Source organism: Maylandia zebra, linkage group LG12 (assembly GCF_041146795.1).
Source record: "Maylandia zebra isolate NMK-2024a linkage group LG12, Mzebra_GT3a, whole genome shotgun sequence".
Lineage (NCBI taxonomy): Eukaryota > Metazoa > Chordata > Actinopteri > Cichliformes > Cichlidae > Maylandia > Maylandia zebra.
The window spans coordinates 10514206-10528843 of record NC_135178.1 but is presented as its reverse complement, the minus strand read 5'-3'; the positions used below and the strand labels follow the sequence as shown (position 1 = coordinate 10528843).

Sequence of the window (14638 nt, the reverse complement as noted above, 5' to 3'; positions counted from 1 at the left end):
CATCAGGAACTCAATGGGGATGTGGCGTACAACACTAGAGGCCAACTCCAAGCCCATAGCACAAGTTACCATCAAGTGCGGGATCTACCAAGGAGATGCTCTGTCCCCACTGCTGTTCTGCATAGGCCTGAACCCCCTCAGTGAGATCATTAACAAGACTGGCTACGGATACCGACTACGGAACGGAGCAGTTGTCAGCCACCTCCTGTACATGGATGACATCAAGCTGTATGCCAAGAGTGAACAAGACATCGATTCACTGATCCACACTACCAGGCTATACAGCAATGACATTGGAATGTCGTTTGGACTGGAGAAGTGTAGTCGGATGGTAACAAAGAGAGGGAAGGTAGTCAGAACTGAGGGGATTGAACTACCAGAAGGCAACATTGCAGACATAGAGGACAGTTACAAGTACTTGGGGATCCCGCAGGCAAATGGGAACCATGAAGAGGCCGCTAGAAAGGCTGCAACCACCAAGTACCTGCAGAGGGTCAGGCAAGTCCTGAGGAGTCAGCTGAATGGTAAGAACAAGATCCGGGCCATCAACACATACGCCCTGCCCGTGATCAGGTACCCTGCTGGGGTAATAAGCTGGCCAAAGGAGGAGATAGAAGCCACTGACATAAAGACAAGAAAGCTCCTTACCATGCATGGAGGGTTTCACCCCAAGTCCAGCACCCTGAGGCTGTACGCTAAGTGGAAGGAAGGGGGCCGGGGACTGGTGAGTGTCAGCACCACAGTCCAGGATGAGACAAGGAACATCCAAGAATACATTGGGAAGATGGCCCCAACTGACCGAGTGCTCAGTGAATACCTCAGGCAGCAGAAACCCAAGAAAGAGGATGGAGACGAGGAACCATCATGGAAGGACAGGCCCCTGCACGGTATGTACCACCGGCAGATAGAGGAGGTGGCTGATATCCAGAAATCCTACCAGTGGCTGGACAAAGCTGGACTGAAAGACAGCACAGAGGCACTAATCATGGCAGCACAAGAACAAGCTCTGAGCACAAGATCCATAGAGGCTGGGGTCTATCACACCAGGCAAGACCCCAGGTGCAGGCTGTGTAAAGATGCCCCAGAGACAATCCAGCACATAACAGCAGGGTGCAAGATGCTAGCAGGCAAGGCATACATGGAACGCCATAACCAAGTGGCCGGCATAGTGTACAGGAACATCTGTGCTGAGTACAACCTGGAAGTCCCGAGGTCAAAATGGGAGATGCCCCCAAGGGTGGTGGAGAATGACCGAGCTAAGATCCTGTGGGACTTCCAGATACAGACGGACAAAATGGTGGTGGCTAACCAACCGGACATAGTGGTGGTAGACAAACAGAAGAAGACTGCCGTAGTGATCGATGTAGCGGTTCCGAATGACAGCAATATCAGGAAGAAGGAACACGAGAAGCTGGAGAAATACCAAGGGCTCAGAGAAGAGCTCGAGAGGATGTGGAGGGTGAAGGTAACGGTGGTCCCCGTGGTAATCGGAGCACTAGGTGCGGTGACTCCCAAGCTAGGCGAGTGGCTCCAGCAGATCCCGGGAATAACATCGGAGATCTCTGTCCAGAAGAGCGCAGTCCTGGGAACAGCTAAGATACTGCGCAGGACCCTCAAGCTCCCAGGCCTCTGGTAGAGGACCCGAGCTTGAAGGATAAACCGCCCGCAGGGGCGTGCTGGGTGTTTTTGTATATGTATATGTATATATATATATATATGTATATGTATGTATATATATATACGTGTGTATATATGTATATATGTGTGTGTGTGTGTATATGTGTATATATATATCTCACAAGACTGTGTAGACTCCTGTGAAAGTCTTGAGTACATCCCATTATTTAATAAGTTGTAGAACCACCTTTAGTGACAAAAACTTGAAGTCATCTTTTTGTGACTGTCACATGACTCTAAAAATTGCTTCAGTTCAATCAGATTTGCAGTTATTTGTTTATTTACAGCTCTTAAGGTTCTGCAGTTGGATTGGAGTTTGGACTGAGCATTAAAGTGCTTTGATTCCTTTATTTTTTATCCAATTCTGATGTAGATTTGCATGGCACCATTGTTGTATGAGCCAGTTTCAGCCAAGCTTTAGCTGCTGGACAAATGTCTCACATTTGACTCTGAAACACTTTTGTATGCCAAGTAGTTTGCAGTTGATTCAATGACTACAAGATCTTATGCCTCAAAGTAAGCCCAAATCATCACGCCTTCATCACCATCAGCCAGACTGAACAAAACCAAGTCAAGGGAAGAATAACTCCTGTTCATTTTACAAATGATTTTTGACTTTTAAAGTCCACTCTGGGCTTGCACTGCATATCGAACATTTCCTGACACTGTGTGGCCTTGGTCTTAACTTGAGGTCCTCAGCTAGGACTCAGCCACTCATTCCACAGTCTTGACTCATAACCACATCAGAATTTTTTTTATCAGGCTGCCGATTCTTTGAAACATTCTTCCCGACAAGATCAGATTGGCTTTTTATGCCTGCACTTTGATTTATTTCTGTGTTGTGATTATTTTCCTTTTTTTCTTTTTTTGTTATTTTATATTTGCTTTGAAATTTTTTATTGCTGCTTTTCCCTCATACTTAATGTTGTTTTACGTTGATCTCTTCTTAAATGGTTCATTTGCCCTTTTCTTTCTATTTTGTAACAGAAAGAAAACTTTTTTTTTTTTTTTAGATCACTTTATCACTACCAAAATATCTTTCAGATGTGTTTTATATTATTGTGTTACAGTAAAAATTCTTATCTTTGCTAAAAAAAAGAACATTGCCCTACACACTCACGGAGTATTGGCATTGCTGGCACTTCTTCAAAGGTGTCATATTAAGCTAAATTAAAAACGTGACATTTTTGTGTTGTGCTGCAGGTTCGTCAGCTGGAGAGAACGGTGAGCCTGAGGGACCTGTCCATCGTGGAGATGGAGGGGAAAATGAGAGAAATGTCCGCAGCCACTTATGACGGCATATTTGTCTGGAAGATCTCTGATTTCACCAAGAAGAGGCAGGATGCTGTGGCTGGCCGGGCCCCTGCTATGTTCTCTCCTGGTAACCACATTACACGATGAATTCCTGATTAAGGATTTCCACTTCCTGATGGAAGTAACATGACACTTGATTATTAGTGTTATTATTTAATGTACTGATGTTAATAATTTCCAGCCTTTTATACCAGTAAATATGGCTACAAGATGTGCTTGCGGATCTACCTGAATGGTGATGGGACGGGGCGAGGCACCCACCTGTCTTTGTTCTTTGTGGTGATGAGAGGACACAGTGATGCACTCCTCAAGTGGCCTTTTAATCAAAAGGTGAGAGCTTTATCATTCATGTTGCATGTATGAAATCCTGCATGTTTTCCATACAACATTAGTTACAGGAAAAAGTTGAGATTTTATAGTTATACATAAATATGAAGTCAAACATTATCAGATTTTCACACAGGTCCCATAAGTACTTAAACATGAATCATGTAATTAAACTTTATTTCTTCAGGATTAAATATTCTGTATCTGTGAAGATTAGCAGAAAATGCAAAGATTAAATTAGAAACAATCCGTTGATTGTTTTTCCACATTTATCCAGAAATCTGAGGCAGAGGTCCAAAGTTACCAAACATTTTTTTTTCTGCAATTTTATGTTCAAACATGGCCTCTGCACTGGTGGAAGTGATCATTGTCAGTTTTGAATGAGGCAACATCGGCTAGCAAAAAGCAAATCGGATACAAATGCAAATACAAATTAGATGCAAAGAGACAAATTTGCACCGGACGAAGGAAATGGAAGCTGTGTTCCTGATGGCACTGGCATACAAAAACAAGATATGGTTATTGTGGCCATCTTGTGCTGTATGATTAAACTAGTGTTTTTATTAAGAGCTCTAAAAATGTGTACTGTAACTTAATGTACATTGTTGGATGTCTTCCCATTGGCTGTTGTGACCAAGTATTTCCAAAAACATTAGAGCAAGTGTATTTGCATGAGTTACAGAAGGCAAAACTTTGGTTCATGTTTGCTGTAAACACACATTAAAAATCTTTAATCAGAAATTGCATTCTGAGAATTTGAACTTATTAGCGCATGTCAATGAAAGGAACAAGGTCTTTAAAACCTACATTCTTAATGTCAGTGGCTGAGGTCAAGGCAGCTTTCCAGAGAAATGATTGGGCATTAAGTGGTGGGCTTTTATGCATAAATCTACTTGAACAACGTCATTGTTTTTTCTTGTGAGAGTAATTACACTTCTGCACTCCTAACGTCTGCACAGGTCACCCTTATGCTGCTCGACCAGAACAACAGGGAGCACATAATTGATGCCTTCAGGCCTGACATTTCATCCTCATCCTTCCAGAGGCCTGTCAGCGACATGAACATCGCCAGTGGTTGTCCGCTCTTCTGTCCGCTCTCAAAGCTGGACTCTAAAAACTCCTATATACGTGATGACACCATTTTCATCAAAGCCATTGTAGACCTAACAGGCCTTTAGGTAAAAGTTGAGGGCATGAATCCAACTCTGCCTTTTGTTGCTACTAACCTGTTTAAGTCAACAGGATTTTGTATCACGAGAAATTGGGATTTGCCTTTTGACATTTATTTGGTTTTTTTGAATTTGGTATGATTTTATTGGTGGCAATATGCAAGACCAGAGCAAGTTCTTTTGGGCTACTTGCCACTGGCCAAAAACTTGTGTAGCCATTCTTATCTTACCAATTGAACTGAGTTTGTGTTTGACAAAAATTGCAAATACCTACCAAAGTGAAAATAACATCCATACTGGTATTTGGCTGATAATGTGTTATTTTCCCTCCCCCAAGAAGTCCCTCAGGCCAGTGTTTTGAAACAACTGTGCTATCCTAATGACAAAATAATAGAGAATAGCTAGCATGCTTATTATAAGTCCATCAAATGAAGTGTACGTTTTTTTAAGGAGTTTTTTTACAAACTCCTTAAAAATCTAATATTATTGGCAACCCTTAAAAGATTTAACAACAGGAGATTCGTTTAGCTGATAAGGTTTTATTTAAGTTTCCAGACATGTGTCTGACAACTTGGTGATGTGGTAAAAATAATTTTTATCTCCTTAGTACTGTTTTTGTCTCCACCAACTCTTAAAAAGGTTTTTGTGGCTTGTTAGCTAGCTAGCTAGCTAAACTAGCTACCAACTATCTTGTTAGCTTAATTTGTTTTCAGACAGTAGGTTTGGCAGTGAAAACAACTGCCTGCTGTTGGGAACAGGCTGAATCAGAGTGGTGTGACTGAATTAAAACTGTGTAATCGAGCTGTTTTATATGACATGTAGTTTTGTGGCCAATCATTAATATAAAAATTCTGGTAGAGCAGCTATAAAAAGAAAAAACAAACCAACTGTCCACTATAGTGCTCATGTTGAAGCTAATGCTAATTTGTTAGCTTATTTTAAACATTTAGCTTAAATTTGCAACACCAAAACCTGTCCTAAATGACTGAAAATATTGAACCTTAGACCAGTGACACCGTAGCTTTGTATTTTGAACGACTTACAGACATTGCAAGGTCTAGGCTCTTTATTGAGTTTATTGCCTAGCATTTGGTAAGCTGTTTTTTTTTTTTCTTTCTTTACAGTCAAGTTTGTCACACTGTTAAAGGAACTGTAACAGTGTGACACCCATGTAGCCTACAGAATATTGCGCAGCTGTGCACACAGTTTGTAGTGCAGTAGAATTTCAAACTGGTTTGCTTTTTTTTTTTTTTCCCCATTCTGTGCCTCCAACTCAGACTCCTGTGTTCATTGATAATCATTTGTGGTGGTGGGCATTGCTTGAATTCCATGAATTCTGAATGCAGTATTTCACTCGAACGTTCGGTCTGTGAGTGTCTGTGTTCATGTGTACACTGTTCCATTTCTATTGTTATTTGCAGGGTTAGTTAATGTTGGATCTGTGGAAGATACAGTAGCTTGCAGCAGTGTGCTGTTTGCCCATGAAACAGTAACAGAGATGGTAGTTGAGCTGATTTGCCCAAATGGAAATGCAACATATTTTATTAAAAATAAACATATATTTGCATACAGGTTCTAAAAAAGTCTATAAGTATCTTTTGATAGTAATCTCTGGCTTTTTCAAAAAAGTATTTGTTCTAGCTAATCCAGTTGATGTCGATTGCTTGGTTTGTAACGTTGTTCAGTTGGTTAGTACATGTTAGAATAGCATCCACAGCCAATGGGACGTTTTTTTTTCTAGCTGAATATTACATTGTAAAGAAATAATTAATGTTTTTCACTTCCCCTGTCAGTGGTTTTAATATTGTGACAGTTCGTCCATGTGATACTTGGGACAGTTTACTTGTTAAACTCTCAAAAGCTCCTGAGATGGGATGAGACAAATCACTGAAACTGGTGACACTGAAAGGAAATGTGCCCCCTACTAGCTAGTGGGTAACATGATTTTCTCTATGAACAGTACCTTTAACAGTACAGAAAGTACATCAAGTGTGATCACAGAAACACAAAGTCAGAACAAAACTACACTGAAACATGAATACAGTGATGCAAAGTGAGAAAATAACTACTATGATACAGACTAATAAAATAAGTACAAAGTGATTCAAAACCACAAGCTGGGGAAAATGACCATAAGTAGCTAAATCAAGAGAATGTCACCAAAGAGATTTAAAAATGATTTAAAGCAACAACTACAGAAAGATGCAAATCTATTTTGAAGAGAGTACATAACTGCAAAGATCAAACAACAAAGACTAAAGGATTACAAAGATATGCAGAGAAAATGATGCAGAATAAACAGATTCAGGGAGATGGATTACTATTCCAAAACAAGACCTACAAAGAAAAATCCTGAAGACCAATGGCTACAAAATGATATCACCTATCATCAACATAATTTCAAGAGAGATATATTTGCAGGAAGATTTAAAACGATCTAAAAGAAGGAAAATGACTACGCAGAATAACTAAAAACAGACCTAATAATTACAAAGAGAGACAAAGAGATGCAGAACAACTTCAAAGAGCCATCTCTTCAGCGAGATGCAAAGCAATTTTAAAGATAAAAAATGTCCACAAAAAGAAAATAACTGTCCCCACAAGAAGCCCCAGAACAAACAGATATGTTGAATGAATAAAATGAGATTCAGATGACTTCAAAGACACAGAGAGATGCAAAAAAAACTACAAAGACCAGATGACTCCACAAATAATGTAAAACATAAATAGATGTAAAATAACTACAGAAGAGATTGCTTTGAAATGGTTTTCAATGTCAAAAAGATAGGACAAACTTAATCAGCAAGTACAACGACAGTGCGATATGAAAAATAATTTCAGTGATGGAAAATTCCCATAGGGGAATTTAAAATGTGTACAGAGACAAAAAAAAAAGACCCACCTCAAAGAGAGACAAGAGTACACAGACATGCATAAAACAGTCACGCACTGAGATGTAATGAGTACATGGACACGCTGCTTGTAGTCATTTTGTGTTTCTTCGAGTCTCACCGTCTAGTTCTTTTGTCACAGAGGGTCTCATAGTCTTACAGGCTACTTTAAGTTACAAACCGTAGCGTTTAATTGATATTATTTAGCTTAAATTATTTAATCTTCATGCTGTGAGGTTATTAGATGCAGAAAACTTCAAGATTGCTGTATTTTCATATGGGTGTAACCTTTGTTCTCAGACACAGGCGTGTGGAGACTGGAGCTGAGTGAGATACGAAAATCTTGGGTTGGAATCCGAGTTGAGATATTAAACGAGCAAATTTTTGATGATGTTGTAATATTATCCTATTTTTGGCTTTCTTCACAGGTTTGAACTGACCTACTTTTTACAGAAAAAAGAAGTGCCTGTACCTGTAGTGTTTTTTTTGTTTTGTTTTCACGATCCCATTAGGATGAGAATGTGCTTTTCTGTGAGTTCAAACTCACAATATGACGCTTTTGATTTGTGCGGTGTATTTATTTATTTTTTAAAATTCAGCATTTTTATTATCCTTCTTTTACGAGGCCCCTTTACTAGATGTGATAAAACTTAAGTGACTTAAGAATGTTTCTCTTTACATACATAAACTAGTGAATGTTAGATGTTATCTTTAATGGAAAACGAGGTCAGCGCATTGTAACTCGCAGCTTTTGGCATCTGCACCTAAACACATCGGCATGTTTTTAAATCTGTCAAAGGACACTGATACCTCTCTGTGCATGAGATGTGTCAGTAGGAAAAAAATACATGTATTACTGGTTCATATTGTAGACCAGCATTTTATTTTTTTATGATTTCTTGATATAGTATAAAACATATGAGTGTGTGTGATCTAATTTTGATGCTGTGCTCAAGTTTGAAGTGTGTGTGAGTTAACCATATCTTAATAATACATAGATTTTATTTATTGAAGAAGTTATATGTTGAGACAGTTTAAAAGCATGCGTTAGCTGATGGTGACAAGATGCAGCTGCGGTCTGACCTCAGCAGCTTTTTTTGCTTTCTGGTTATTTCAGAAACATATTTCCTCTGTTATTCTCTTTAGAATACATTGGTATTATTGCACATTATGTAGATTACATTTTGCATGTGTAACTGCAGCATCAAATGAATTAGCTGCTACATTTGTGTGACCCTCCAGTGTGCGCTGATCGGAGCTCATAGATGCAGCCTTGCAAGCACTATGCGGACATTCATATTTAATCTTACAAAATGTGCGACCTGATGTGAGCCAGGACTTCAAATTTCTTATTAACAAAAGGGCTTCACATTTCCTTTTCATCCCCTAAATGTCACATGCAGACATACATAGACATGTCCAGTTTTGGTCCAGCTTATAGCTTGAACTGTTTAATAGAGGGGAAAAAAAGAAAGGAAAAAAAAAACCCTTCACAGGCTGGGGAACAAAGTCACATTTGAGCCGATTGATGTTATGCTGTATCAGCGATACTGACTTGTAGGAAATGCCACACTGCCTCACTGTTATTGCAACAGAATAAACACTATGTCGATGTGATGTGTGAACTTCAAATAACTCTTCAGAGCTGACAAACTAAACCAGGTTGGTTTAAATTATTTACATATCTGTTTCTCTCTTCGTGGATCCGAAGCCCATGTTGAGATTAAGATGACGAGCTTTCATCTGTAGCAATGACATCAAACTGCAGTCTTACTTGTTGTTCTCTCTGCTACATTCTGTGGATAGTAAGTCACGTGTTAGTAAACTCTTTGTACTACAGGAAATTTGTTCCATATTTGTATTTAATTTTGACTTATTAAAGGTTTTAAGATGCCCTCTATGCAAAGAACTGCCATGTCTCTCAATTTGTTCACACTCATCAATGTCCTTGAATTCACTTCTACCACATGAGGGCGCTCAATGCAAACACATACACATACAGTATTTTGTCCTTTCAGAGGGTAGGCCAAATTCATGGATCATAGTAATGTCATGTGATGGACTGAAAACAAATGGCATTTATGCTGATAATTAATCAAACACATTAAAAATTAACAGTAACTTTTTCTTTTTTAGAAATAACATTTATAGAGGGTTTAAAGAGAGTTTTGCAAACCTATAAAATACTTTCTTTTAAAATATATACATTCAATGACTCGATATGATACTGAGTTGGCATAAAAAGGTATAGACTGTATATAAATGTGGGCCGCCTGGAATTTATACTGTATTCCACTTTCGGATGCAGTCAAACTAAAATGTTAACACATATGAATGTTTCTGAAAAGATGCATTCTGCCATCTTATGTATTTCTTACACTGATATAAGTCCAAGAGGCCATTTTTTCATACATTTGGTTCTAATCAATAAGTTACTGTTTTCAAACAGAGTTCAGTATCATTGTTAGCTGGAGTCACAAAGGGTATCTCTATTCAGGAACTGTACATACAGTAGAAACAACTGACCAGAAATAAAGTGCTTACTCCAAACTTTGTCTTACCTCAACAGTCACTTTCAAACTGGACTAGCTGATCTGAATTAACATATTTCTGTAAGTTAAACATGGTTATAGCCGACACCTAAAAACAAAGGCTCTAGATGTCCTCAGATGCGAAAAATAATTTACAGTGGGGCAAAAAAGTATTTAGTCAGCCACCGATTGTGCAAGTTCCCCCACTTAAAATGATGACAGAGGTCAGTAATTTGCACCAGAGGTACACTTCAACTGTGAGAGACAGAATGTGAAAAAAAAATCCATGAATTCACATGGTAGGATTTGTAAAGAATTTATTCGTAAATTAGGGTGGAAAATAAGTATTTGGTCACCTCAAACAAGGAAAATCTCTGGCTCTCACAGACCTGTAACGTCTTCTGTAAGAAGCTTTTCTGTCCTCCACTCGTTACCTGTATGAATGGCACCTGTTTGAACTCATCATCTGTATAAAAGACACCTGTCCACAGCCTCAAACAGTCAGACTCCAAACTCCGCCATGGCCAAGACCAAAGAGCTTTCGAAGGACACCTATGAAAAGTATTGTAGACCTGCACCAGACTGGGAAGAGTGAATCTACAATAGGCAAGCAGCTTGGTGTGAAAAAATCAACTGTGGGAGCAATCATCAGAAAATGGAAGACATACAAGACCACTGATAATCTCCCTCGATCTGGGGCTCCACGCAAGATCTCATCCTGTGGGGTCAAAATGATCATGAGAACGGTGAGCAAAGATCCCAGAACCACACGGGGGGACCTGGTGAATGACCTGCAGAGAGCTGGGACCAAAGTAATAAAGGTCACCATCAGTAACACACTACAACGGCAGGGAATCAAATCCCGCAGTGCCAGACGTGTTCCGCTGCTGAAGCCAGTGCATGTCCAGGCCCGTCTGAAGTTTGCCAGAGAGCACATGGATGATACAGCAGAGGATTGGGAGAATGTCATGTGGTCAGATGAAACCAACAGAGGTGTGGACTCGAGTCACATGACTTGGACTCGAGTCAGACTCGAGTCATTAATTTTATGACTTTAGACTTGACTTGAAAAAATGTTCTAAGACTTGTGACTTGACTTGGACTTTTACACCAATGACTTGGGACTTGAATTGGACTTGAACCGGTTTACTTGAAAAGACTTGATATTTTACCCCAAATATAAAATTTAACATGCATATTATATAGAGATTGAAAATGTGACGTCATTCACGGGTAGAACCGCAAAGGATTCTGGGAACTCGTGGCAAGCGGTACTAGCGCACGCAGGCTTTCAATTGAAACCAGTCACACAGCGATAAAAAGAAACACAAAAATGTCAAGAAGCTGTTGTGTTATTAACTGCAATAGCTGGTCGCATGACAGCCACGGGAAGCCGACGGGTAAAGAGATCGGTTGTTATCGGATTACGTCGTTGAAGAGAAATTGTTCGAGCCATGTTTCCGAAGTAACAAAGATGCGACTGGATTGCAGCCATTCAAAGACCAATTATAACGTCCCAGAACCCTCCAGCTCACAGGTTAGTCTGCTCCAAGCATTTCCACAAAGGTCAGTCTGCTGTTGTAGTTAATGCGTCATTTTTCTTAACATAATTGGTGATATAGGTTACAAGCAAGTCTGGCGCTGAACAGAAATTGTCGCGCTATGCTCCTTTGTTTATTGTGCATAAATAGTGAATTGTCCTGACAGAATATTGTGTTTCGCTTCTGTTATTATGGTACATTGACAAAAACATATACTTTTATTCACAGGGTAAAACAGTTGTTTTGTATCACTAATTGTCCAGTGCGATTACAGCATACAATATTATTGTCACTGCTACATTTCTGTGATGCTACCAGAAATTATTTCCACTGCTAATTAACTACCGTTGAGCTCAAAGGTCCTATTAATAAACGGTTAACGAATGTGTATTTATGACGACGATTTGTGAGACTGGTAAACTTATGATACGTACGATGGTCTTTACTTTCTACACGGTGCATTTCAAGGTCCTGCACCCATCCGTCGGTAAACTGTACCTGGGCTTGTTGCAGTGACCGGAAGTTACTAAACTTCATGAGTGTATGCACTCACTCCAAGAAGCGTATAATTATAAATATGCATATAAATATGCTACGATGAGATAGCTGACTTCATCTAACTAGCAAATGTTTTCCAGGCTACGTTGGTGATGCAGTTTTTTTTTAAATTATATATTTTTTAAAATATCATTTATTTATGTATGATATTTTTGTCATGCGATTTTAAAGCCGGTCCTACAAGCGCATCCAAGAATAACATGCAGCTTATCTCAGAACTGTCGGTGAAAATTATTCTTGGAGCTAGGTTTAATTGAGCTGCATTTTAAAGAGGTGCAATTTCACAATTTGTGTATATTTTCTAAGTTCACTATTATGTCATGTGTTGAGAAAAACACAGATTTAAAAATTACATGGTCTAATATTTACATTTAGCATATAACTGCAACATGCTTTTTTTCGTTTTTTTTTTAAAGACTCGAAAGGACTTGAAATTCAAAATTTCAGACTTGTGACTTTACTTGGACTTTTACACCAGTGACTTGAGACTCGACTCTGACTTGCCTGACATTACTTGAGACTTGACTTGAGACTTGAGGATAAAGACTTGAGACTTACTTGAGACTTGCAAAATAATGACTTGGTCCCACCTCTGGAAACCAAAGTAGAACTTTTTGGTATAAACTCAACTCGTCGTGTTTGGAGGAAGAAGAATACTGAGTTGCATCCCAAGAACACCATACCTACTGTGAAGCATGGGGGTGGAAACATCATGCTATGGGGCTGTTTTTCTGCCAAGGGGACAGGACGACTGATCCGTGTTAAGGACAGAATGAATGGGGCCATGTATCGTGAGATTTTGAGCCAAAACCTCCTTCCATCAGTGAGAACTTTGAAGATGAAACGAGGCTGGGTCTTCCAACATGACAATGATCCAAAACACACCGCCCGGGCAACAAAGGAGTGGCTCCGTAAGAAGCATTTGAAAGTCCTGGAGTGGCCTAGCCAGTCTCCAGACCTCAACCCCATAGAAAATCTGTGGCGGGAGTTGAAAGTCCGTGTTGCTCGGCGACAGCCCCAAAACATCACTGCTCTCGAGAAGATCTGCATGGAGGAATGGGCCAAAATACCAGCTGCTGTGTGTGCAAACCTGGTAAAGACCTATAGTAAACGTTTGACCTCTGTTATTGCCAACAAAGGTTATGTTACAAAGTATTGAGTTGTATTTTTGTTATTGACCAAATACTTATTTTCCACCCTGATTTACGAATAAATTCTTTACAAATCCTACCATGTGGATTCATGGATTTTTTTTTCACATTCTGTCTCTCACAGTTGAAGTGTACCTCTGGTGCAAATTACTGACCTCTGTCATCATTTTAGGTGGGGGAACTTGCACAATCGGTGGCTGACTAAATACTTTTTTGCCCCACTGTAGATGCTCTCTTGCTAGGCAGTAAGCCATCTTCTATGACGATTGCTCTCTCTGAAAGCAAACCAATAGCCATGATCCTGATCATGAAGGAAGTGGACAGTCTGTGTAAATGTTGGAAGCAGCTCTACAGCTGCCAACAGATGTCCACAAAACTGACTTGAGTAAAAAAACGTGGAGGAGGAACACAACTGAATGTTACTCAAAAATGTACATCAAAATAAGATGATCAGAGATGAAGATTGCAAGGTTCAGGCAAAAGGGTTGGTGTCTGTACTGTAACTCTCTGTGTTAGTGTGGGGTCTTTACAGGTGATTGTTGTTGTGATTTGGCTGTATTTAATTAGACTAAATTAAAAATACTGCTTTTCTATGTTGTAATGCTAATGCTTAGTCTTCAGCTTTTAGAAGTAAGCATAAAGATCAAACAATGTTCTGAATATCTTATGATGAAACACATTCTACTAACAGTACTTGCCATTATATCCTCTTCTTTAATATGGGTGTAAATTAATAAGACTGAAGAAAACACAAGTTTATCTTCCTGTCAAAATGATGTCCCAATCATTTTATGTAACTACCCAGACTGCAAAAAATATATAAAAATCTAATATAAAAACAGAGACATTTAGTGTATTTTTTAAATATCAGATTTAAACCACTGATGTTAATGGTAACATAACAAGGTATACTATCTTTCTAATTATCATTCCACCAGAAAAGTTCTGGAAAAAGTTCTTATTTGTAATAAATAATACACACAAACAGATCAACCTTTGTTAACCTTTGGAGCATGGGAATCCATACATCTATATCTCTCTTTTATTTCTCTCTCTGCTTTCAGCTTTCTTGCAATGGTAGAAAATGTTCTGGAAACACAGATGCTGTATGCAGTTGCTTGGAAGAGAAAACAAATCAATTCTGGCCAAAACTTATGGGAGGAGAGGAGCAACCTGACTTCATGTTACAAGACCAACTGTTATTGACTGTACACTAGTCTACCTCAGGGTGAAAAAATCACACACACTCGACAAGTTAATTAACTATAAGTTTCAATTACACACATGAGAATGTGTGCAGCCACATTTCAATCATCAATTGCACCTATAACCACTTGATAAATGACTGTAGTGAAATGCATTGATCACCTTGTTACAATGCAGCATTGTGCTGGGAAAACCTGTGGTCCCTTATCACAGTAGACTGATATCACCTGTACACTAAGTCACCTCCATATTTTCTGTGGGAAACTGCCACTT

General features: G+C 39.1%; 1 protein-coding gene across 4 annotated transcripts in view; it reads left to right on the top strand.

Moving 5' to 3' along the window:
* The window catches only part of traf2a (Tnf receptor-associated factor 2a), a 33874-nt gene extending 24593 nt beyond the window's left edge, over positions 1–9281 (top strand). For 3 of the 4 annotated variants that reach the window (XM_014407702.4, XM_076890686.1, XM_076890687.1), the window contains 3 exons: positions 2881–3058; positions 3173–3321; positions 4278–9281. In XM_014407702.4, coding sequence (XP_014263188.1) covers positions 2881–3058; positions 3173–3321; positions 4278–4496 — 546 coding nt within the window. In that variant the 3' untranslated portion in view covers positions 4497–9281. The remainder of the gene's footprint in view (positions 1–2880; positions 3059–3172; positions 3322–4277) is intronic. The other variant, XM_014407701.3, reaches the window with a different exon arrangement.
* Positions 9282–14638: the final 5357 nt, after the last annotated feature.